The 25,608-nt window shown below is 38.2% G+C and overlaps 1 protein-coding gene across 1 annotated transcript in view; it reads left to right on the forward strand.

The window, feature by feature from the left end:
- Positions 1–25,608, forward strand: part of ABCA13 (ATP binding cassette subfamily A member 13) — a 160,443-nt gene that overhangs the window by 5,955 nt on the left and 128,880 nt on the right. Inside the window, 12 exon segments of the mRNA XM_069778573.1 lie at positions 3,966–4,075; positions 5,151–5,284; positions 5,844–5,892; positions 14,078–14,193; positions 16,229–16,401; positions 17,552–17,578; positions 17,580–17,626; positions 18,164–18,305; positions 21,504–21,625; positions 21,628–21,698; positions 23,139–23,142; positions 23,304–23,437. Coding sequence (XP_069634674.1) covers positions 3,966–4,075; positions 5,151–5,284; positions 5,844–5,892; positions 14,078–14,193; positions 16,229–16,401; positions 17,552–17,578; positions 17,580–17,626; positions 18,164–18,305; positions 21,504–21,625; positions 21,628–21,698; positions 23,139–23,142; positions 23,304–23,437 — 1,129 coding nt within the window.

Below are 25,608 nucleotides of genomic sequence, written 5' to 3' on the forward strand. Positions count from 1 at the left end.
CAGGTGAAGGCTACAACTACCTCATCAACTTTGATTTGCAGCAAAATCTGCCACCTCCTCTGATGCCTCAGAAAGCATTAATTTTTCAACAGCTCCGAGCCTTTGCTCGTTGCTCCTCTCTTCAGCCACTGCAAAAGCTGCTGGTTTGCAGGTCTTTGATGTGATTCCCTAGCCTGTTACACCCAGCAGCATCTCAGAGCAGAGGAGTAAGGAAATATTTAGGAGGTATATTTAGGAGCTCCCATGGCAAAGGACACTTTCTCCCTGCTCTTTCCAGGATGTTCTACCCTCACCTCATCTTAATAAAGGACAGAAAAATTGAGAGTATGCAAATAAGATAAAAACCATGCAGCACAGTGTCCTATGGCCTTCCACCCACATCCACAAATGACAGTGCATGTGCATGGAAACATAATGTATTCCCAGTACTCTTAATTCCCCTGCAAATCTTGTAGTATGTGGTGGGATTTGCCCTTGCAGCTCGGACTCCTAGATCTGTTTACTAGACTTCTCAATACCTAAAAGAAAATTAAGCTTAGGTTTTCTCAGACTTAGTACTACAAAGATCATGGAAACAAGTCTTTAAAATGTTTTTTCTAAGCACATTACTTTATTTCTCTTTATTTAGCTACAAGTGGTAGCAGCCTGAGCAGCCTCACCCTATAGGTGTGTGGAGGCCCCAAGTCCGTCTAGCATCTTCTCCTGGGTAGACCCTTCGAGACCCATGTGGCTGCTCTGTTTCCGTTTGCACCTGACTGGACTCCTGGGTTCATCTCACTTTGTTGGGGCTGTTGCTGGAGCCTGTGACTGACCCCTGGGTCTGCTTGCTGGCTAGGGTCCTGGGGGATGGTGCCCCATTGCTGAGGGCATGGCCTCCTCCAGGGTCACCTCAGCTCCTGGCTTGGGCCCCTGCCTGGAGCAGTCCCACTCGTGATGGTCTTTCTTGTTACTGGTTTTATTGATACCCAGGCCTCTGTGGCTCTCTAGTGGAGTAGTATCAGAAGAGCTCATGTACAAGAGCAGGTGTGGAAAAACAAAATCAAGTAAGGTCTAAGCAGCAATGCTAGCACCTGCATAAGAATTGCTTAGAGGGTCAAAGTTTTCTTCAATGATGTGTATCTTCAAATGAAAAAAGAAATAATTCTGCAAGACAGCTGTGTGTCTGCAGCAGCTTATTGGAATAGTAACCCTATATGGTCTGGGCCAGTTTTTGTGAGTCTTTGAAAGACAGAATATTTACATATGAATATAAGAATATAATAGTTTTTGGATTCTAATCAACTTAGTATGTATGTAGCACTTGGTCAATATCAGGAAAATTACTCCATTTTGTTTCTCAAGCCTCTTGCTATCAAAATAGCTTTGGCTGTTCTTGCAAGAAATGAAGCAGTAAGAAAAAACCCACAGAGATTGTATTCTGAATATGAAAGTTTTCTGCCTTAGTTAAAGGACAGTTGGATTCAGAGGAAGACATGGTATCAAAACCATGGACTAAGACAAGTATCTCCAGGAATTTGCAGTAAAGTAAGGGAATTGTTAGGAAAAACTCAGAAATGTATTTGCTGGAGTAGGTAGTTGTTTGTAATAGGTTGATAGGTAATTGTCATGGTAGCCAGTTAGCATATTTATAAGGCTAGAGGAGGCCACTGATGCTGGCTGCCTGTGCAAGACTGGCCATAAACTTCACCAGCCTTATCCCGTGGGGAGTTAGGCGCCTAAAGACTTTGAATGGGAAATTACTGTGCTGATTGTGTCACCCTTTAGCATCCCACTGTCTTTTTCCTAATAAAAAAAGATATGAAGGATATGATTGCATAATTTTTTTTGAAACTGGGAAATAAGTCTTTTTTGATTACAATACGTGGATTGCAACTGTGTTGGGGCTTGATTTTTTTTTTTCCCTCCACTTTTTGCGAAGTCATTTGTAACCTTATTCCAGTTTGTACTATGAACATGCAAAGCTGTATTGGCTATGCTTGCAGTGCTTATATCCCAAAAGCAGAAGTCTTTTTTGAAAGTTTTCAAATTCTGAGTCTGAGTGTTCCCAAAGTAAACAGGAACTTGATTGTAAGTTTATGGTTATTGTTTTCTTCAGCAGCAGTAAGCAAAGATAACGGTAACAACTGGCTGCTGTGCTGGGTAAAGTTACTAATCTGTTAATATAATCTCAGCAGCGATTTCTCTACCCTGAGCCTATAGCATGGACAGAGCAAGAAGGGGACAAAAGTGGAGGGTGTTCATGGTTGCAGTGTTTGTCTTCCCACGTAACTGTTTGTATTGGGTTTGTGTGGAGGGGTTTTGGTAGTGGGGGTGGGCCTACAGGGGTGGCTCCTGTAAGATGCTGCTAGAAGCTTCCCTGGCTCCAAGTCAGACCTGCCTCTGGCCCAGGCCGAGCCCATCAGCGATGGTGTTAGTGCCTCTGGGGTAACATATTTAAGAAGGGAAAACCTGCAGCGGGCGTGGAGTGGAATGTGAGAGGAACCTGTCTGCAGATACCAAGGTCAGTGAAGGAGGAGGAGGAGGGATGCCCCTGCAGCCTGTGGTGAGATGGCAGGCTGTTCCCCGGCCCATGGAGGGGAGTAGATGCCCACCTGCAGCCTGTGGAGGACCCTGTGCCAGAGCAGGTGAATGCCCCTAAAGAAGGCTGTGACTCCATGGGAAAGCCTGTGCTGGAGCAGTCTCTCCTTGTTGCTGGCTGGGCTTAAAGCATGACAACTGTTATGCAAGCTGAGACCTTGCTTTCTGGGAAGTGGCTGGGCATCTGCCTGTTAATGGGAAGTAGTGAATAAATTCCTTGTTCTGCTTTGCTTGCATGTGCAACTTTTGCTTCACCTATTAAACTCTCTTTATTTTGATCCATGAGTCTTCCCACCTTCCTTTCATTTTCTTCCTGTCCCATGAGAGAAGGGAGTGAATAAGCAGCTGTGCAGGTGCTTGGCTGCCAGCTGGGGCAACTCACCAGTGATGAATAAGAGGAGACTGATGTTTACATTTGGGTTTCGGGTTTTTTTAAGACTTTGGTGTTCTTCAATGAACAAATTTGCTGTAATTAATGCAATTTGGAAAGCAAACCACAAAAACTAATGTTCAGTTCTTGACTAGCTTCATATTGCTAACATAAATTTCTAGAGGTCCTGTCTCAGGCAGAATTTAGTCAGCAGAAAGGTTCCTAAATTTACAACTTCTCCCTCTTCTTGGGCTGTACCATGTTTGCTGTGTGTCTCTCGGAGGTACTTAACAGAGACTTTTCACACCTGCTTGGCAAAGTTAAATATTGTTGGTTTGGGGTTTTTCCTTCTTCCTCTTGCATATGTTGGAAACTGCTGATCCACTCTGACAAAACTGGAATCTTATTTCCATAATAACAAAGGAATACTGTATAGGAAATAACTGGTAAATTTGACATAAACTTTAAGTAGTAAATTATGGCTACAATAACAGGGAAGTTTTTCACAGCTAAGGTGACTGAGACTGGGATGTGTAAGCAATTCAATAGATATATTTTTATCAATGCTTTCTTTAATGTACTTTGTTTCATTTTTTGTGAGAATAAGTGTTCTGTTGCTTTAAAGATTCTTTTTTTTCTCTGCAGATTGACTGGAAGTAAAATATAAGTATTCTGTGTCCATCCTGCCTTGTTGTGGGGATAAGTAGGAGAAGGCTTGTGGTAGTTTTGCTCTCATTTTTGCTCTCACTTTTAACTCTTTTCTCTCTCTTTTTTTTTTTTTGAAGAGGACATTAGTCCTCTTAGAAGACATTTCCTTAATGAAAATTGAGTGAAACTCTAACTGTAAAATCTCAGCTTGTGTTTTTTATGAAAAGTCTGATTTGACAAAACATCAGTTTTTCAACAATAAAAAAAGTATTTTAATATTCAATTCCTTCTATGTCATCTCTTTCCACCAAGCCCTTTCAGTTTTTCTGGATGTATGGAGAGCTTGATTTTTTTTGTTTTACTTTTCACTTAGCATCATTGAAGGATTAGCTATGATGCCATTGGGCCAAAATTTCTATGAAGTGGTGAAAACAACACTGAATTGAACTGCAGCATCAGTACAGGATAGGAGCTTCGAAGGTAAGGATTTTGCTTCAGATTCTTTTAAGCATGCTGGGAATATGTCATAGCAGTAAGTGCCTGAGCTTCTGCTAAATTCCTAATGTAAAAGGTCTACGAATTTAACTATATTGCTGTAGTGACAAGCCATTTCTTTATTGATCTGGCTTTTAAATCTAATAACTAAATTTCATCAGACTCTGGCAACTATTTGATAAATGAAGCATGTTGGTCTCTAATATATTGTGTTTAGAACAATCTTTCAGTGGTGAATTTGAGAGAAACTAAATCACTACAAAAGACAACTTCTTCCATTTGATAGAAGGATAGCCTCTCGTTTTGGATGTGCATGTTAAGCATTATGGCTGTTTTACTTTTAAGCTTCATTCTTCTGTTATCATAAATTCTGTGCTCAGCTGAAGGGCTACATTTGCTTGTCTGCTGCTTGAGTATGGGAGATGAGTTTAATTGGAGAAGGTAGGCTGGCCCCAGGACAACTCTTCAAGAAAAGGTCAGGAACAAGTTTCATTGGCAAACTGTCTAATGGCACATGATTAGATTCATAGGTGCAGCTGTCTGCTCTGCATGGAAGGTCAGGCCAAGAATTACATGTGGTCTAAATCCCACTTCACCTGTCAAAATGAAGACTGAAGTGGTACAAAGGTGATATGCTGGAGCCCTTGCACGGAGGGTAAACTTGAATTCCCTGGGTCTCCTGGTATTCACCTGGTGCTCTCCCTCTCAGCAGTGATTTATATCAAGCCCATACACACACATTTGCATGACTATGGGCAGAATTAGATGCATGATTCAAAATGGCAACCTGCTGGGTCTGCTGGCAATCAGTGTGCAGGGGCATGTCACCATTGTTGTATCAGCTGTTGGCAAGGTCAGTTAATCTGATGGTACTCCATACTGCTGATACAATCATGGATTTTATCCTAATAAAATTGGTGTTCAGGTGTATGCCTTTTGCTTTTTTTCTTTTTCAAAAAGCTGGGAACGTGGTACTTGCATCTCATCAAGTATGAATCATGAAGAAACAACATCAACAAAAAGCAGGAATGATGTAAACAGAAGGTTTTCTTTCTTTCAGGTTTTCAGTATAAACTTTCTCTCATGGCTGTTTTGTGGAATCCGCTTGCTGTGATAGCAGAACTTGAATCCAGGTTTAGTTTTGATGATCTTCATGTTGAGAAGCTGCTAAGTTATACAGCACAATTAACAAAGGTAAATAACTTGAAAATTTCAGTGTCACTCTACTTCATCTTTGTTTTTATTGAAGTCTAATTCCCACAGAGAGTTGCTGTGACTCAGTAATGCTTCTTATGGATGCATGCTATCGGATCAATCTTCTCATGTACAGCAAGACCAGTGCATCTGACATATTTTGGATTTTTCTTGTAGGAGTCATATGCCTGTTAGTGTGTGCAGGAGATCTTGAAACAGAAGCCTACTATGGAGAGCAGAATTACAATGTAATTCTATGTGTTTATATAAATGTAGTTTCCAATCTTATCTAGGGCACTCTGAGACTAATATTTCTTTTAATGTTTTTGAACTTTTCTTAGAGTTTCAAGTTCCCCATTTGGCTTATCACTTAATGCAAATTTAAGCAGTTTGTATGAAGATATGGCTATAAATTCTGTACTTAATTCAGAATGATTTGGTTTGTTGAAGCAGTCCAAATCTTCCTGTACAGTGGAGTTATTCCTTTAGCAGTTGGTCACTAATATAGTAGGAATCTATTTTGTTGCAACTTTGGAAATGCCTTCAATTCCTGTTTCAGGACAAGTGCAACTACAAGCTTGTGAAGATTGACTGTGCTTTAATTTCAGGTATTGTGATTCACAGCACTTGTTTTAAAAGAAAATCAAGACAATGATTCTGGGTGATTTATGCAAAATAAAGTGGTTTAAGAGCTCTGTTTGTGACTTTCAGACTTGGAATATGTTTATTATATACATTATTATATGGTGTGATAGACTCGGATTGTGTGATGCTCAGCACCATGATACTTGGGAATTAGTCAGCAATATAATCATAAGGTCCACACAGATCTGGATTAAAATAATAAAAAGGGAAAAGGGACAAGATATCTTTCTGTGAAACCTTTTAGTTGGAGACCTGTAATACTATAGTGTGGGTATATGTAGGAAGAACACTAGTAGTTGTAATTAGGTATGTGAAAAACACTTTGGTCCTTTTGGGGACATTGATAGTCTTAAATTACTTGGTATTTGCATATGACTTCACAATAAAGAATATATTAAAGGTACAAGTTTTGTCCAAGATGCCACTGAAACCGTGCAATTTTGTCCTTGATTTCTAGGTCAGATGTCTTCAGATTACAAATAACCTCGTTTGAAAATCACTGTTGGAAATTAACACAGACTCCGACACGAGTTTTGTGTATTTTAGTACTTTGTGTCATTACTAGGAGTAAAGGTTGTATAGGTCACATTACAGCATCAATGATAACAGTGAAACCCACTTTCCTTGTGTTACCTTGTATGACACATGTATGCTTCTTGCCTTTAATGGCTTTATAGCTTATTACTCTGGGAATTTAGTGAGCAGTTCCCTTTTTGATACACAAAAAAAATGGTATAATCCAACGTACCCTTTAGCTGTATCAGCTAACTAAACTGTAAAATCTGTTTCAGCCTCTAAAAATGACCAAAGACTGAGTGCACAGCAGGAAGCAGATATCATGAGAAAACAAGTACTCTTTCAACATAATTTTCCAAAGGTGCACTTTTAGGACATTTAATATTAAGTTAGCTGATTGTTTATCTTCTGGGTTAAGGTCATTGGACCAAAAGGTGTAATTTTTGTCTTGTGGGTTTTGTTTTACAGCATGTGGCTGCATGGAGTCAGTACTGCTAGTTGTATTACCAAATCCCGATTTACTTGTGCAACCAAGCCTGCAAGGTACCTCTGAAACTTCAGGATAGTTTCTGTAGCCTTCTTTGTAGGATGGGTTGATTTGAAGCATGCTACCCAATTTTGCCTGTATACCACTACACCTTCCTTCGTGATGGTGGAGTTATACTGATTTACTACAGCTGGGCATCTGCCCTGTCAGTTTATGTGGTAAAATGCTCATCTCCATCCAGATGAAGGAGTATAGAGGAATAGTGGCATGTGAGAGAACCCAAATGGAATTACTGCGTTGGGGTATGGGACTCATTACGGGAACCAGGAAAAGAGATTTTGAGGATTGCACAAGACTTTTAGTATGGGATGTTTGGAAGAGGAACCAAAGGCAAGAGGAAGTGATCTAGGTGGTTTAGGGAGCAACAAGTATGGGAAAACAGAAATAAGGTGGTGAAAGGGCCTGCTTGCATATAAACAGGCTTCTTGGTCAACATGCTTGCCTGGCTATGCCCTGCACGTGACCATTGCAGGCTGTCCTGCCTTCTCTCTAAGCTCCATTTCTAACTCTTTTCCTGAGTGAGAACTCTCAATTCTGTGTGTATGGGGGTCTGCATGCAGCAACTGGGGTCAGACCATGGGACATATAGGGGCCCACAGCAACGACTGGAATGACTGGAGTGAGTGAAATCAAGTGCCAGCAAATGGGGTGGGCCTGTGTGTCCATGGTGCCAGAAACTAGAGTGAGTGAGGGTGGGCATAATCAGTGTGTGATTGCTAGTGAATATCAGACTGGGATAGCTGAAGGATGGGTGAGATGGCCTGGGAGGTGTGCACTTCTCTGAAAGTGAGGAGGAGTCAGCTATTAGAGGAACCAGGAGGTCTGGGTCAATGCCAGACAGACCACAGGGTTTAGGAGTTGACTGAGAGACCTGTTTGTATATCTCCTATGTCTGAGTCACTGAGGAGAGCTTAGGGACCAGGACCAGCTGCCAGACAGACTGAGTGTCAAAGAGCAGTTATTGCGGGGATCCACTTAAGGTGTGAACAAGCATATCTGTATGAGAAGCTGGAGCAGGGCTGCAGCCTTGAGGGCTTGTATGCTCAGGTGCCAGCAACTGGGGAGGGGGACTGGGATCCAGGGGCAGCTGCTGGGCAAACTGGGTGTCTGGGCCCAGCTGCTAGGGGGAAGCTGCACTGTGTGTATGTATATATAGATGTATGTATGTATGCCCTCCAACAGATCTTTATCCTGACCAACCAGGGAGGTGAACAGGATGAGGCCATTGGTGCTGTTTGTGTTTGTGCAAGTGCTATGTGTGTTAGTCTGTGGTGATCCATGTGGCTGGCCATGTGACATTACTGTGTATGTGTTGGCTTGTGTGCCTTGCTGGCACTGGTTGGACCTGGGGGCATGGAGCTACAGCAGCCTCACCTCTGTAGGGCTGCTGGATGTGGTGACTCCCTAACATGACCTAGTAATGTTTCTGTGGTTGTCTTTTATTTGAGAAGGGCGAGATTAGTTTTGCTTGGGAGCTTAAGGAATTAGGCCACCTTCTGTGTTTCAGAAGAATTTGCTGGCTAAATCAACAGTTATATATGGAAGGAGTCTAAGTTTATTTACAGCATTCATAGCTAGATACCCACACAGGACCTCATTTTCCTTTCCTGAAAATAATGAAAGCTCACTGAAGTCATTGGAGCTACTCTGGTAGAACTGTGAAAGGCACTAGGGTCATGCTTTTGCTGATGTAAGAATACTGGTCTCTTCTTTCTGCCCTGTCTTGATGAGCCTTTTCCAGTGGTAGTGTAGGAGGGGAGCAGCCTTTGCTCCTCCGAAGCACAGAGTGCAACTGTGTACGTATTTTGTACAAAATGATTGAGTGCTTTGGGCAGGGATACCATCTAAACCAAAGTGGCACCTGTATGTCTCTGTAACTGCTGTATTTTTAAACCATATCATGCACAGTTTTCTTTCCCTGAAGGATGCTTCCTACTGTACTGTCCCTGAATTATTCTGTAAGTTAAATATTTTCTTTATGGGGTGTGTGTGGGAAATGTCTCACAACAGCTTTATGTAGCCTGGAAAAACTGATGTCCTTTGCCCAAAGAGACAGATTTATTCATCTAGACATCAGCAAGGTCTTTGTGGAGCTAAATCAGTTATGTTGTTGTTTAATGTTTGTTTATTAATTTGCATAAAGCTGCAGGGGCTTATTTTGGGGGATTAAAAAGTACTTGCTAAGTAGAGTATTTCACTTTTTATTCAGCAGAATTTTGGTCTAACTTCACTTTGTAATTTTTTGTGTTTTGACACTTCATTGTGAGAATTAATATGGAGAGTGAATTAAATCTGTTCCTTCACCCTGAGTTCATTTTTAAAGTGACAGTATAGTCATTAAATTTTAGATGTTGATGAGCAATGCTTCCTATGTATGCAATGATGTGCTTACAATGTTTGAGAAGACCATGAGACTTCCACAGGGCTCAGATAACATTGATGTTTTAGCAATATACATGTGCTGTGGTAATGGCTCAGAAGTGACCTTCAAGCTAAGTAACCTGATCCAGTCACTAAAGGAATCTGTAAGTATTTCTGAATTTTTTTCATGTTTAGATCTTGCAGTGCCTTACTTATATTACTATTACACAATGAAATAAATTAGCAGGGGTTGTAGCTTGCTACTTAGTGTTTGCTATTAGTAATAGAAAATTGAGGTTTGAAAGACTGCTCATTTAATCCATCTTATGTTGGATTTCAGTATCATCAATATTACAAATCTAAAAAGCAGGACCAAAGTCTAAGGTGAATTTCTCTTTTACTGGTTTCAAATATTGCTTTCTTTACTGTGAAAGGTCCTGCTTCTGCACAAAGTAACTCAGGGATGACAGAGCCTGCCAGATTCAACAATAGATGATTGTTTGGGATGGCAAGAAATAGAAGAGCAGCTAACAAAAAATTATGCTTATTGCTATGAAGTTAATCAATTGCTGAGCACAGAGGCACAATCTGAGGAGGATGTCCATTTCAGCTCTTGTCAGAAACAGCTGCTCTTCTCACTGTATGTGTCTTGTAATCTTGTATCTTTTAATACATAAAGATCCTGACTGGTACCAGCCTGGAGTAAGGTATTCTAACCAGTAACTGAATAGATGAAAAAGGTAAACCTCTACTTTTTGCTTTTGATTACCAGCCAGTGTTAATAATTTTCTATAAGCACAAACAGGAAGGTGGAGGAGGATTTTCTTAATTTATTTTTTTTAGGAGTAGTAGTATTTGGGGGGTAAGGGTGGAAATAGGCCAAGGATAGGCAGGTATCTAGGATTCTAAAAGCCTATTCTCCCTTTTTATCTTCTCATGTGCAAGCATATTCTGCTACTTCTCAGCCTGCTTCCCGGTACCTCTCTGGTACATGCTGCTCAGAATGCTTGGAAACCTGGATCTGAAAGACTCCTGGGATATGCAGGAAAACATTAAAGAGAGGGTAGTTAGAAAGTGCACTGCGAGGGGTATTGCAGCCTCGAGTTGCTTTCTGAACACATAAAGTGGTCACTGTTCCTCTATTTTGGCAGAAAATCCATTCATCTTTTTAAGTTGATTGTCATTTGTAATGTCTCAGTAATTCTACTGATTTCAAGCTTTAATGGTGTTAGAGTATATTAGAGACAAATCTCTATATCAATAAAATGCTTTAAAATAGAATATTATTATTCTTGCTTGGCAATGTAAAGCATGAGTATAATGAGTTTAATGTGAAGCTGCACTTATACTGGACAGATATCCTAGTTCACAAACTTAAACATGCGTAGAAGACAGCTATTTACATTACTTACGTGTATGAGAAACATGACAGCTTAGTTTGCTATTAAAGAAGTAAAACTATTGGTTCTAAGCATTCAAGAATCTGTCAGGAATTCCGCAAGCTGCATTGGCAGCTGGTGTTAAATCCACAGACATTAACAACATCTTAGACCTAAGAAAATCTATGTCATGTTTTCTGTTTCTTTTGCTGTTGGCCAATGGTTGATTGCCTTCCCTCTTTCCATCTTTATAAATGACTATGAAATCAGCAGGAGGACTAGTTTTACATTTCCTTTTTTGAGCATCAAAAACACTGATAGAGCTAAAAGGCCTCTGGGAATAGAGGCTTGTGTTTAACATTGAAGAGCAAGAAAAGCTCAGTGCTATTCTTGAGGTGTTTTGTTTTTTTTTTTTGTTGGATTGTTTGGGTTTTTTCAGGGGCAAAGCAAAGATTTTTTTCTTAGTGCAAAGGTGTATTTCAGGACAAGAGGAAGCATTTCTTGATAATTGTTTTCAATTTCAAAATATTACTTTTTGAACCAGAGCATTTTGTTGGGGGTTTCTTAAAAGGCTTTTTAGATCCTGCTCACAAACCTGTGTAGTAGAGTCTAGTTGTGCTTAGAGTGATGTAATAGCTATGCTGCTGATTTCTTTAGCAGAAGACTGTGATATTAGCCTGTCTGCCTCAGTTCTTCCCTGTATGCATAAAAGCAGCAATAGAATTTAGCTAGAGATTTAAGGAGAAATGGCACGTGTTCACAAGGTAATTTGACTTTGAAAGAAATCAATGGTTTAATCGTGGTAGTCTTGTTTTCTGTGTCATTTCAGGATTAATAATACACTTGAAGAAATTTTGTTTGTTTTTGAGGGAAACCCATACTAGAAGGATTTAGCAACTTTTGTCAGTTGGACATGTGAGGTAGCTCAATACATGAATGAGGAAGCAGGCTCCATGGGAGGTCAGTCAGGTGAGGAAAGAGCTACTGCACAGCACAGGCCTTACTCTGATGTTTCCCTGTCTGTCTTAGAGTACGGTATTCCTCAGAAAGCAAAAAGGTGATGATTTTTACATTTGTGAGCTGTTTGTGTTTCCATTGAGCTTATGATTCACCAGCTGATTGAATTATTATCAAGGAAAACTTATAATATTCAGAGCCTAACTCTGGTAAATAGCTGTGGTTTTAGTGCCAGCTAGAAAATTTTTGGATCGTCCATTTCTACTGGGAAAACTCCAACTGGTTGAACCTCGTTGGACTCTCTACTTTTGCAACACTATTGTGTCAGGAAGGCTTCTTAATTCCAAGATACACACTGGAGACCAGACTAGCTGGTCACCTAGTAGAGGTATTTCTAGGCTTGTTTCATATTAGGCAAGGAATTAATGCTTGATTTCCTTCATGCCAGTTGTCTTGTGATATTCCAGATGTCCTGACCCATCTGCTCTTAACTTTCTTGTTTTACACTAGTTTTTTTCATTATTTGGGGAAAATTTTGAAATATGAGACTTATGCTGAGGAATGGGAGAACTTCCATTTCAGAATTCTTTCTCATTAAATATTTGTGTTACTCTTCTCAATGTTTTAGTGGAGCTTTGAAGCAGGGCACAATGTGGCTGATCCAAACAGTTCCAAAAAATGATCTTGCCCAATATCACCTATTTGTTTTCTTAAAGTATTCTCACCACGGTCTCAAGTCTTCCATTTTTTGACCACTTACATTTCCAGTTTCTGAAGGGTTTAGGATACTGATGGAGTTTTTTTTAAGCTAGTTCTTGGGATTTGTGAAAGACATTGTTTTTGCTAAAGATCTGTTTTCCTAAACACACTTTTTTTTCCTCTGCTCTTTTTCTCTGTAGAGCTAATCACAGATGTTCTAAACCTCATCAGTAAGCGGGCAGCTATGGAATGTATGCAAAAAACACTCAGTACTTCTTTAATCAAAGAACTGTTAGTGAAATGACCTGTTCAAATGTGAATTGATTGTACAGGTTATGTAATCTATTCCAGATATTTCAGTTATCTGGGCAGTAATAGTGAATTACTGAAATTCCAAAGAAAAAGAAACATTAAAGTTCATTTCAGTGCTGAGTACAGCACTAAGTGTGCTCTGGTATAATAAAACTAATCTTATTTGACCTAGTTCTGCAGTTCATGTATAATTCAAAAGATATCTTCTATTTTTCCTTTTTTTCTGTAAGGAATTGTATTTGAATTTTTCTATGAGGAATTCTGTAGGAAAAATGCAGATGCGCCTTATGTAGAACTGCTATTTACTGTTTCTGCATTTCATTCTTTGAAATCATTCAGTAGAACCAACATCAAATGCTTTAATAAAAAATTGCATGTTTACTTCTTTGAAAATGTATGTAATGTATTTCTTTCTGCACACATTCAAGTCCTGCTAAATTTGGTAGGACTTATTCAGGTTGTTTCAGTAGGAGTTGATCAAGTTGTTCATAAAAACATTTTCTGATCTGTGTCTTGATGTTGAAATTTTTATCTTCTCTCCAGATGGACTAGAAGCATCTCTATGTTCTAGACAAAAGCTCAGTTTGGAGACCGTCCTAGGTCATTATTTAGTATTTCTGCAAGACTTACCAGATTATTCCTCATTTATTTCCTGGGCATGATAAGGCTGAACTAGTCAATGTACTTTCTTTGTTTAACCATTTTCCAGGAAACCTTTATCCCACTTCCACTTTGGACTTTTGTAAGTCTTGAACATAATTACCCTGCCTCATTTCACCAGATGACTGGTGTTTTTCAGTATTATTGGGAAGAAATGTAACTTTCTTTGCAGGATTCTGTCTTTGGTGGCTGTCATTCAAAAGCATTAAAAAAAGACATCTCCATCTCTGGTGTGTTATCAGCAGTAATCAAAGCAGTAGACTCCTGATGATTCCAATATGTTGTTACAAGGGCTTCTTGTCACTAAGTTACTTGTATTATAGCCCTGCTAATGTCTAGATGAGCAGTGAAACAGAAGCTATTTAATCATCACTATTTAAAAAAAGAAGAAAATATCCTTCATTGAACAACTTTGGACTAATTATTGAGTGCTGACTCTACTATTAAGTGCTATTAACTATTTACTGTGCTATGCTGGTGATCACAGCTGTTAATAGATAAGAATACTTTCTAAATTACATTTCTGGACTTTGAACTTTATTTTTCATTATGCTGCTATTTAGGTCTTTGCTAAATCAATCCCTGGTTTAACCTATCAAATGGAAATAACCACTATCAATGCAGTGAAAGATGAAGAATCGAAAGTTTTATAAATGGCATGATTTGAATATTTCCTCCACTGTTAGACAAGTCATGTTGTGCTTTTAATTTGAGCAGAACTTGACAGGAACTTTAGCAGCTTGATTAAAATGTGCTCTAGAAGCAAAGAACTCCTGGTTCAGCTTTTCAAAATCTTGGATATTCTTGATATCTACAGTAAAAACAAAATGGAAGTTAAAGAGTAGAATGAGAAATGATATCTTGGATGTTTAATCACTTTTGTGGGCTTTCCCAATTTTGTTATAAAAATCAATGCAGAGATATTTGCTAGGGCAAAGATTTGGATTTGGTCTTAAATACTGTTTCTAGAGTATGCATGATTTTCTCTTCACAGTAACAAAACACTTCACTAACAAAATCACCTGACTTGTTTGGGTTTTCTTTGCTATATGTGCAGAGGTATTCCTTTGATATGAATGGGTCTAGGAAAGAGATTCTACATGGGGAATGATTTTTTTTTTTCCCCAATGTTTGACATCTTGGTGTAGTTCTGATGCTTTTGATAGAGATACCCAGAAGGAATTTCTTAAGTAAGCATTGGTGAGCTTTGAAAGCTGTAAATATAACTACAATTACTAGAATCCCTATAACTAGAATAACTAGACTGCCATTCAATACCAAAAAGCAGCCCATTTTTGATTCCCTTAAATTTTGTGATACTGCTAATTTCATAAAACAGGGTATGCTTATTCTTTTAAATCTTCACAGGAACAGCTGAGAAATCAAGCTAGGTACAGAAAGTCTTCTTGGCCAGAGTTGTTCAAACTAAAATAGCAATTGTGGTTACCACTTGGGGTCAGTCTGTTTTTCTTTAACAGTGCATGAAATTATCAGCAGGAGAGTGTAACATCTGGCATTTAAAGCCTCATCCAGAGTTGGAAGCAGGCCTTTGGGTAGTGCACACACGTGTGTGCACACAGACAAAATACTGAAGTCATGCTTTTAGTATAGGATTTGCCTCATCTTTATGAAATAGCTCTGCTAGTTTGTCTACCTGGACATTTTGCTGATATGAACAGCAATGTTTTAAGGTAAACAGATGTCAGAGGCGTCACTCATATCTTAAAGTAGACTTGTGTGAAACAAATGCAGTTCTGTAGTCACCACCATTCTATGAGCTACTTCTGCAAATATTAAAAAAAGCTTGCAAAGCCAGAAATGTGAATATTCAGGAGAAAAGATAAAAGTGAATACTACACAAAGCATAATGCAAGAAAAACTTTGGATATGGATATCCAGATATTTTGGTTTGCTGAATGGGAACTGATGCTGGAGAAATTTTTTGGGAAAAAGATAAAAATAGCCAACCTAAAATAAAAAGAAGAAAAGCTTGTTTTCATTTTGAAATTAAATTTCAAATGAAAATGTCTGTGTTTCTGTTAGTGGATGAATCTCCTTGTTAGGCTAGGTCAAATACACAAATAATTTCTGTTTTTTCCAAAACTCAAAACTTTGAAAATTCCTTGGTGCCCTGGTTTCAGCTGGGATAGAGTTAACTGCCTTCCTAGTAGCTGGTACAGTGCTAAGTTTTGAGTTCAGTATGCGAAGAATGTTGATAACACTGATGTTTTCAGTTTGCTCAGTAGTGTTTAGACTAGAGTCAAGGATTTTTCAGCTTCTCATGCCCAGCTAGGGCACAAGAAGTTGGCACAGGGCACAACCAGGGCACCTGACCCAAACTGGCCAACAGTGTATTCCATACCCTGTGATGTCCCATCTAGTTTTGGAACTGGGACGTGGGGGTGGGGAATTGCAGCTTGGGGACTGGCTGGGTGTCGGTCGGCGGGTGGTGAGCAATTGCCCTGCGCATCATTTGTACATTCCAATCCTTTTATTACTACTGTTGTCATTTTATTAGTGTTATCATTATCATTATTAGTTTCTTCTTTTCTGTTCCATTAAACCGTTCTTACCTCAACCCAGGAGTTTTACTTCTTTTCCCGATTTTCTCCCCCATCCCACTGGATGGGGGGGGGGGGTGAGTGAGCGGCTGCGTGGTGCTTAGTTGTTGGCTGGGGTTAAACCATGACACTTGGTTCTTGAAAACCTCTCACCCAGTTTCAGTTACAAATACAATAAGTAAAAAGAGTATTACCTTATGTATATTCTCATTTGAAAATATGCATCATCTAGTTGCCAAGACTTGCTACTTCAAGCAGTAACATAATCTCATGAATTTGCTAACCATATGATCACTGTGTTTTGCAGGATATTGAAAGAATGTAGCCTGCTCTTGACAAGTGGGATTGTGAGAGTATGGTGTATGTAAACCAAAACCTTTCCAATATTTTGGAGAGCTTCCTGAGAGCCTTGCAGAATACCAGTAATGGCACCTGCAAATATGAACTAATGTTGGGAAACATACAGAGACGACTGCAAATGTAAAGGCTTTTCCAGTTTGGTACCCCAAATGGTGGTTCTTAAAGATGTTATTTTGTGTATATGTCTCTGTTCTAAATTATGTAATTACAGGAGCAATACTGTTTATCAAAAGTCTCTTTAAGCTTTGTTTGTTTAACTGACAAATGAGCAGATACAAATTATTTAAGTAATTTAGCAAAATTCTGGTTATTTCTAAAAGCCCTTACACTTTTGCTGAGCACTTGCAGCAGATTTTGCTGTTCCACAAAGAGAATGCTTTGAATCACAACTAAGAAAACTTTCAATTTTTCATGACCTCAGTTATGTCAAAGTTTTGATATATTAATTTTTTATTTAAAGCTGTTTTGCTATGGCCTTTTCCTATCAGCAGCTGGATAAATTTTGCAAAACATTAAACATTCAGATCAGTTCACCAGTTCAGTCAGAAACACAGGATGGTGCTTGTAAACTGACAGGCTTGAACTCCAAATAATTTCAGGTATTTGCTATTGCCTTGAGGAAAAATAATACATTTTAAGTAAATGAATAAAATGCTACTACAGAGTATTTCAAACTTGCTGTCAGTTAGAACTGATCCTTGTTATAATTGTTGCTATACTGCTTTGACTTTTGGATTGTTTTCATAATAGCCTTGAATGGTCTCTGTGAATTACAGTAACAATACAGAAGAGCTTAGATGCTGCTCTGATGGACTATAGGGTCATGTCCAGTTTTTGAATGGTGAATTATATCTGATGTGTGTATACTTTTTATTACTTAAATTAGAATTAGATAGACTTTATTCATCCTGAATTACAGTGCTTTGTATATCTATGTTTAAAAATGTGTGTTCGGTAAGAAACATAGTGAGACATTGTCAGGCCTGTGCTCCTGCATAAGCTACTGTTTGCTAGAGCGCTTAGCCATCATGGGAAGATCTCTATGTTTGCAATCTCATTTAGGCATGAAATACGATGATCCCTGAGCCATATAAATATATCACAAGAAGGTCTGTAGAGTTGCTTACTGCATGCGCAATGTGAGCGCATAGAGCATAATGTGACCATTTTGCCTCATTTAGTGGCTGTTTTGCTATTCATGTTACTCTTTATACGTAGTAATGGCAATGACTTAGTTCTGATAACTTGTGAAACTAAGGCATCATTTCAGGGTGGCTGAAAATTTGGAGCTACAGTTGTCAAAATCCAACGGTAGCTTTTCTCAGCAATTGTAATCTTTTGAATGGCGGGTTCCAGTTTTCTTCACTTTTTTACAAGTCACTGCTGTGTAACTTTGTAGCACAATAACTGTTCCATTGTTCTTACAGCTTTAAAGGGATACTGCTTGTGGAGACTACTGACTTAATGCAATATATTTTCATTGTACACATGTGCACATACACATGCTTGAGTTTGCGCGGGACAGCATAGTTTACCCTGTCAGACCCTGTCCAGTATGATTCAGGGTTTCATTAGACAGAAGAGGGGACTTTAGTGGAAGAAGAAAATCTTAAAGGGCTAAAGGCTGTTTCACTAATTTCAGATGATTTCATAATACAGGGATGTGGGATAACCTGTTCTCTTACAGGATAATGCAAACAGATGTGCAAGCCCTTCAGTCTGCCAGGAGAGTGACCTTTACATTTGAAGTAGAAGTGAATTATGTGTTAGGAAGTTTTTGTGTCCTTTATCACCCCTCAGAATAAATCTATTGAAAAGAATAGTCTGTGGGCAATTTAGTTAAGCAGGTTGGTACTGTTGGCTCTATTTTTCTTCTCTTCAGATGCAAAAGTCAAAGAGTATGTGCAGAATCTTGCTCAGCTGAGGCTGGACATTGGTTCTTCTGTCAGTATTTCTGAAGAAACTATCAGTACCATCTTGGAAGCCAGTATCTCTCATTCAAAGGTAAAAGATAGAGAGGAGGTGTTAAATTAATGTGTCAACCTATAGCCTGATGTGCCAACTGAAACAAAATGAACCACTTTGTGTGGAATCTTATATTTTCACTTGTCACTTCTATGTGAAATATTTTGTGAGATTGCTGTGGTTTAACCCCAGCTGGCAACTAAGCACTGCAGAGCTGCTTACTCACTCCCCCTTCCTATTGGTATGGGGGGAGAGAATCAGCAGGGAAGTAAAACTTGTGGATTAAGATAAAGACAGTTTACTAGAACAGAAAAGGAAGGGTAAATAATAATAATAGAGTATAGAAAACAAGTGATGCACAATACAATTGCTCACCACCAGCTGACCAATGCCCAGCCAATACCCTAGCCACGGTGTGCCCCAGCCAACTTCCCCAGTTCATACACTGGGCATGATATCATATGGTATGGAGTACCCGTTTGGCTCATTTGGGTCAGCTGTCCTTGCTGTATTCCCTCCCAGCTTCTTGTGCACTCCCAGCCTCTGCTGGCAGGGCAGTATGAGAAGCTGAGAAGTCCTTGACTTAGTATAAACACTGTACAGCAACAGCTAAAACATTAGTTATCAACATTGTTCTCATCCTAAATCCAAAACACAGTGCTATGCCAGCTACTAGGAAGAAAACTAACTTCACTCCAGCCGAAACCAGGACAGATATTTAGGACTTCAAAATAATAATGTGAAGTATTAAGAGATCAATTTATAGTAGCACTAGCGTTGTGGTCTAAATGGCACTGCTTCATTACTTTCAGCAGTGTTTTATCCCCTTGTGCTGACATGGACTTTAAGCTTTGCCCTCTTGATACTGTAAAGAAGGTGAGGGTTCCTGGAGAAATCATTTTGTATCTTCCCACCTCTGATCCTTCCAGTATGGAGTTGTCTGATTTTTTTATTTTTTGTTTTTATTCCTTCATGTGCTTCTCAATGTTCTTACATTATCTTACCAGTATCTTGCCTTAGCTCCACTTTATTTATCTGTCTCTTGAATATTGTCTAAAGGGTGGATTGTGTAAGTTTTCTGAGTGATGGATGTGTGTTGTTATTGCTGCTGTTTCTTGTGATCCCAGTGATCAGTAGAAATCATGAAAAATGCTGCCTAAGTTACAGCTTCTCTCTCCTCTTAACGTTTGTATGACTGAACAGAGATGGGGGTACATTTGGTATAAACTAATCAGGTCAATCAAGCAGCCACTGGGTGTCACTGATGCTCCAGTTGCAGAAACAGTTGCAAGTTTTGTTTGTGAAAAGTGTGGCTATAAAAAAGGCAGTTCAGACCATCATAACTATTTATAGATGATTCATTCTTCTCTTTCTCTGGCAGTGTGACTGCCTTTATTGTTAGGTTGTTATTTTGATACCAGTAAATAGTAATGAGAGAAGTCATCTGGAAGCGGTTCAGTTAAATGGTATTTGGGGCACCTTTGATCTTTTGGAATAATAATGCTAATCAACTGAATTTTCAAATTACTTTCCTTATTTTTTGTCAAAGTCCTATATAGAGTTTAGATATATGTGCACATCTCAGACTTGCATATCTACACAGAATTTTTTGTTTGCTTAAGTGCTTAAATCCTCCCCCAGTGCCACTGAGGCATTAAAGCCTGTCTCTTACTGACTATGCAAGATGCACAAGTACTTTTTTTTAAAGCTATAATTTAGGCATATCTGTTATGTTTATGGTATATACAGCCACTGTGTGGTAAGCCTAATGATGGCTGCAGGCCCGTTGCAGTCCTATATTTCTGTGATTGTATACTACTATTGTGCTTCCCACTGGAATGGTAAGCGTTAAGCCTGTGAGTTGTTTGTGCTTATTGCACTTACCCTTAATTTCCACCACAATATTATGCTCTGGCCATGCTCATTGCCATGTAATTAAGTGTTTTGAAACTGCTCAAAACCTCTAACTTGAAGACTATAAGCATTCATTTACTGAACATAGGAGTTTGGATTAGCTTTGGTACTCACAAAACTGCAAGGAAACTTCAGAGGGACTTAATCTAGTGGATAAAATGCTGAGTGGGTTCAAACTGGACCAAAATGGTGATATTAACATGGGGCATGAGGAAATAAATTTCAAATTGTATCACAGCGTCAAAGTTCCTCTGCAGGAAGTAGTCCAAATCAGTATCCTTTTATGCTGGTAGCAGAATTATATTTATATTCGTGTTCTGTTCCTTGTACATACACCAAAAAAAAGGTGAATATTTAAATATATAGGAAATACTTTGGAATCATAAAGGCAAAATTCTGTTCCAGAATAAAAATCTAAAAGTCAAATTAGTAAGTTGGAAATTAAAATGTTCATAGGAATTAAAGAGTTAATTGCATATCTTGACCAACTTTGGCTCCTGATTTGATTTTCTTGGGGATCCTCTCCCTCACTGAGTACTATTACTAGCTACAGATGTGTTCAGTTGAGGCAGTAGGGGCAGGTTCTGTCCTAAGGACTACAGTGGAGCCCTGAGTACTGGACTTTGGCTCCTACAGACTCTGAACTTGTAATTTTTCTGGACTTGCTGCCATTTGCTTTCTTTCAGGCATTTCAGGAGAAAGGGTAGCTAAGAACTTCTGAAATATCTGGGCTGCAAGTATTTGTCTTTTCATATGACATTTTTGTAGGAAAAAACAAACCATCAGTATCCAAGGAGTTTTTATTGTAGTCTTGCCCAAGGTCTGCTTAGGCATTTGTCCCTTCATCTGCTATTAAATAATAACACTTCAAAAGAGTGTTGAACTGAGAAATGTAAGCTGGCTCAGAGTGAACATTGTGCCATATAGGCATCCCTATGTGTTAAATTTGTGTGTCCTCTGAAAGAAGGAAGGTCCACATTGTTTGATAGTGATTTGTACAGTTAGATTTTGGTCTTTAGGTGTTTCTGCAACAAAGGCGTGTACCTGCTAGAATGGGTATGTTCAGCATTGTAAATATGCCTGCTTATGGTATGAATGCTCATAGAATGAATGATTGACCTGTTCAAAAATGAAAGTAAACCTTTATAAAAAGTGTACTTCATCTCCTTATATTTACATAGAATATAAAGTAAGAACATACCTATCTGATATAGAGCTGTATAGTTCATTATTTCAGGTCTGTTGATGACTGCAAGTTGTCATGTTACTGTGACACAAATTCTCACTATGAAAGAAAGATGCATTTCAGGGAGAAAATTTTTAATATACATACATGATGATAGTTTTTTTTACAGTGCCTTCGTGATAACCCTAACTGGAAGATGTGATGAACAAGTACTTAGCCTGCTGCTAAAGCTACCTGAAAACACTGAAATTTCCCTGGTGGTGGAAGAATTATGTTCTTTGCAGCACTGGACTTGCATATCCTGTTTGTACTGATTATACAGAATTTGAAATTATGTCATATCATTTACAAGGTAAGATGGGGAAAAAAGCATTCAGTTCCTATGATTTTCTTTTGAAGGTCATCTGAAGCATGCAGGTAAATGAATGAATAATTCTATTATTTGTTCAGATGTTCTTTCTCTGTGGAAGCAAACACTGGACATACAGCGGTTTTTGTGTTCATTTAGCTCCACAAAACAAACACAACAGTCAAAGAATGGGGTTGGTAGATGCTACTGTATTCCATTTCTTGCTTCCTTAGGAAAATTATCACTAAGGAGTTAATTATGAAAGATTTAGAGAAAACACAGGAAGTTGAAGACATAGTTTTATTAATCTTTAGCGGAGTTTGCAGTTCATGCAACTAGTCACTTCTTAATTTGTAAGTGTGGAAGGCTGATCTGGCATCATTGGAACTAAAACAAGCATAGGAACTCACATCACAAGAATTAAATTATTTTATAGGAACTCACATCACAAGAATTAAATTATTTTATAGGAACTCACATCACAAGAATTAAATTATTTTATAGGAACTCACATCACAAGAATTAAAAAATTATTTCATAGGCAAAATTCATAGCACTCTGGAATGCATTTTATTTGCTGTAGAAATCATGTTCGCAATTCAGGTGGCTCCTTCAAGAAGTTTTTCAGCTCGCAGGATGAGTCTCTCTATAAGAACAAACCTTCTATATTTTGTATGACCCAAGTCAAATGGCTTTCAGAAGAATAATACAGTGCTAAAACTGTAAAGAGGATGCAGAAGTCTGTAGCAAAACTGTACAATCTCTACAACTGTAGATAATCTGGGATCTAGTGTGGGTTTTCAGTGAGATAATATATTTATTTGTAAGAGCAAAATTACTGCAGGGGATTTCTGATAGTTAGCAGATGTTTATTTCAGTTCTCTTGGGGCAATTGATTGTCAGAACATGAAATATAACTACAAACTGAGAAGTAGTTATAACACTGGGAGGAAGAATATTTTGTTCTAAAGCTGTAGGTGCCGGGTTATATTCTGGATGCTGCATGCACAGTTAAACAGGTTGGCCACACATTTTTAAAAACAAGACGATTTCCCAGAATAGGTTAAGATACTGGGGAGGAGGGGGGAGATTTCTACTTTCTGAATTATCTGCTAACCGGGGGCAGGTGGTGTAGAAAAAAACAGTGCTACTCTGATGGGTTTTTCTACTGAACCCTACTGAAGTGTAATGAATTCTTAGCAAAGAATAAAAGATTTTGTCAGCTCATCCTAAATTATTATGGAAGTTTTGCTAATTTTTTAAGTGAATAAGATTTTTTTTTTTACAGTTTCTTTTAATTGTAAAAGCAGGTGAAGGCTGGGGAGAAAGTTAAGCACAGACATTACAGTAGGAAGTCAAATAAAGGTGGATAAAATAAAGACATTAAGAGAAAGCAGCTGAAAGTATCTAATGAGATTATATGTTTTTTATTATCATGCATAGGCAGGTAACAACGAATCAGTTTGTTTTACCATATCTTCTAAATAACCTATAAAAGCAAAGGAGATAGAGGGAAAATTTGTAATGGCAAAACTTCCATGATGGAAACAGCAAACAGCCAACTGAACACTAGTCAAATAAGGAATGAAATGCACACAATTATTTTAGGAAAAAGGCTGTGCATACAAAAAATGCAAAGGAGGAACAGTGTGACAGGCAAGTTTGTTGACATGGAAAACTTTCCAGTGTTCCTCCAAGGAGTTAAAAATATTGGTGTGGTTGACATCTCTGCGTTGCAGCAGGTACGTGTATGATTTCAGTATGCAAACTTAATTCCCGTCGTGAGGTGCTTTGCTCGGGATATGTGCTTAGTAAGGAGAAACACTAATAGAAATTTGTGTCCTAGAAAGTTGGGAACTTAGAAAGAAGGGAGTCCATAGACCCTAGGAAAATTCATTTGATTTCTTTCAAGCATTCTGGTCATTTTGAGACTATTGATGTTTTTTGTCATCTCTTTTTTTGCTGACTTATGAGATCATAGCGTAAGTTAATATGGTGTTAGGCTACTGATTAATAACAGCATGTATTATCTGTGATTTGGAGATAGCCAAGGTTTTCTGCTGATACTGTATTTTGTTTGATGAGCAGATTATTACTTTGTTTATAAGAAATAACTTTGCTTTTTTTAAAGGATAAGATTTCAAGAGAGCATGTGCAGTTTTTGTATCTGCCATGGGTTTCTGTTTGTATCGCTTCAGGTTTTTGTGTGATAGTTCTGCTTGACATTTAAAAAAAAAAAGTGACATGAGGTGTCAGTGAGGATATTTCTTTTGTCCCTGCCTTTTAGGGCAGTTGCTGTGTGTGCATCTATACAGCTAGCACAGTGGTGGATCTAGTATTAAATAAATCAGAAGAAAGATTTCTCTTTCTAAGCAGGGTCCAGTTCCATAAGAAGACCTGCTGACCCCTATGGCATTACCTTCTGGATTTGCTATTCTGTGTGGAAAGTTTAGGATTTAATCTGGTTCTAAAATTGCGAATCTCTGAAAGATCCTACCGTGGTAAACAGTGCAAACTGGTTTGTGACTACAGTACAGAGTAAACACTGCCTTCAACGCTGTTTTCCCTAGTGATCTTCTAATCTGTGTGACAAAGAGGCAGGTTGTAAAATGCTGTTCTGTGTATATTAGTTTTGGTTTTGAGCCTCTCTTCTTTGGGGTAGCTCTTTGGCTACCACAGTGAAAGGTGGCTTTCATCAGATGGTTACATCTTATCTGGTTTCCTTAGACTAGTTCTGTTTGTGTCAGACTTTCCTTCAAACAAGTGAAGTTTTCTTTTTGGAGCGAAATCCCAAAGTTCCTTGTTTGGTAGCAGAACCTCTCAAAAGGTCCTGTTCCAAAAAAGTTTGCAAGGGAACAAATCGAACAGCAGAGGGCCATCTGGTCACAGTTTTAATCTTTGCTCCATGGCAACCCATATTATCCTGTAGTATAGCATAGATTTAACCTTGGAATTTTTGTTCCTTTTTGCATCTTACCTCTTCTGATCACTTTTTTTTCTGATACAATCTTTTCCTTAGTTTTTGTTAATTCCTTTTTTTCTTGAGAAATTGCTGTTTGTTTCTGTCACCTAATAATTTGTGGAGGATTAAAAAATTCAGTGTCTATTTCTTTTGTTAATAAATCAGATGTTTGATGTTTTGAAGGGCTCTTCTGTCTCTGTAATTTTTTCTCATCTTGTAGACTAGTAAAAGTTGTTTCTTTTTAAGTATCTTTTCCTTTTCAGGCTTAACTGGATTTTTTTCCTACTTTCCAATAATATATGTAATAATTGATTATTTTGTTTGCTGCTTTGCTACAGTGGCCAAACCTGTGCTACTGAATAAGTGTGCCACTAAAGTGCAGATATTGCTTATACACTTTCCTCTTTAAATATTTTCTTCTATTTCCAAAAGAGTCGCATCATTGTGGATTTTTATTTTCATGATAACCAACAGCAAAGTAGTTCAGTGACCTAGGAAAATTACCAAATGAAGTATGTAAAGCTTTTTAAAGTAAATATATGTGGACCTTCAGCACAGAGTAAGATGGACTGTCTCCTTCATTAAATTCTAACTGAAAAAGTTATTCTGAAGTTAATTTAAAAAAAAAACCACCCCCCCAAACTTCTATAATGAAGGAGGTAATAAAGTAATTGTTAATTATGCACATAAGATTTTTGTCTGAAGGACAAAATAAAAAGCAAGAAATACCTTTAAAATATCTGTAAAATGTGAAGTTGAATTGGTATGCTACATTTTGTGTAATAAAAGATGATGTAAAACCTCAGTATCTGCCAGTCAGTAGTAAATGGAATAGAGAGACACATTCTACTGTTAACAACATTGAGTGAATGGATAACTCCCGGAGGAAAAACACTGCTGATTTCAATCATGATTTTTTGCTTGCTTTTTTGCTGTTTGAAATTATTCGCT

Source organism: Haliaeetus albicilla, chromosome 3, assembly GCF_947461875.1.
Source record: "Haliaeetus albicilla chromosome 3, bHalAlb1.1, whole genome shotgun sequence".
Lineage (NCBI taxonomy): Eukaryota > Metazoa > Chordata > Aves > Accipitriformes > Accipitridae > Haliaeetus > Haliaeetus albicilla.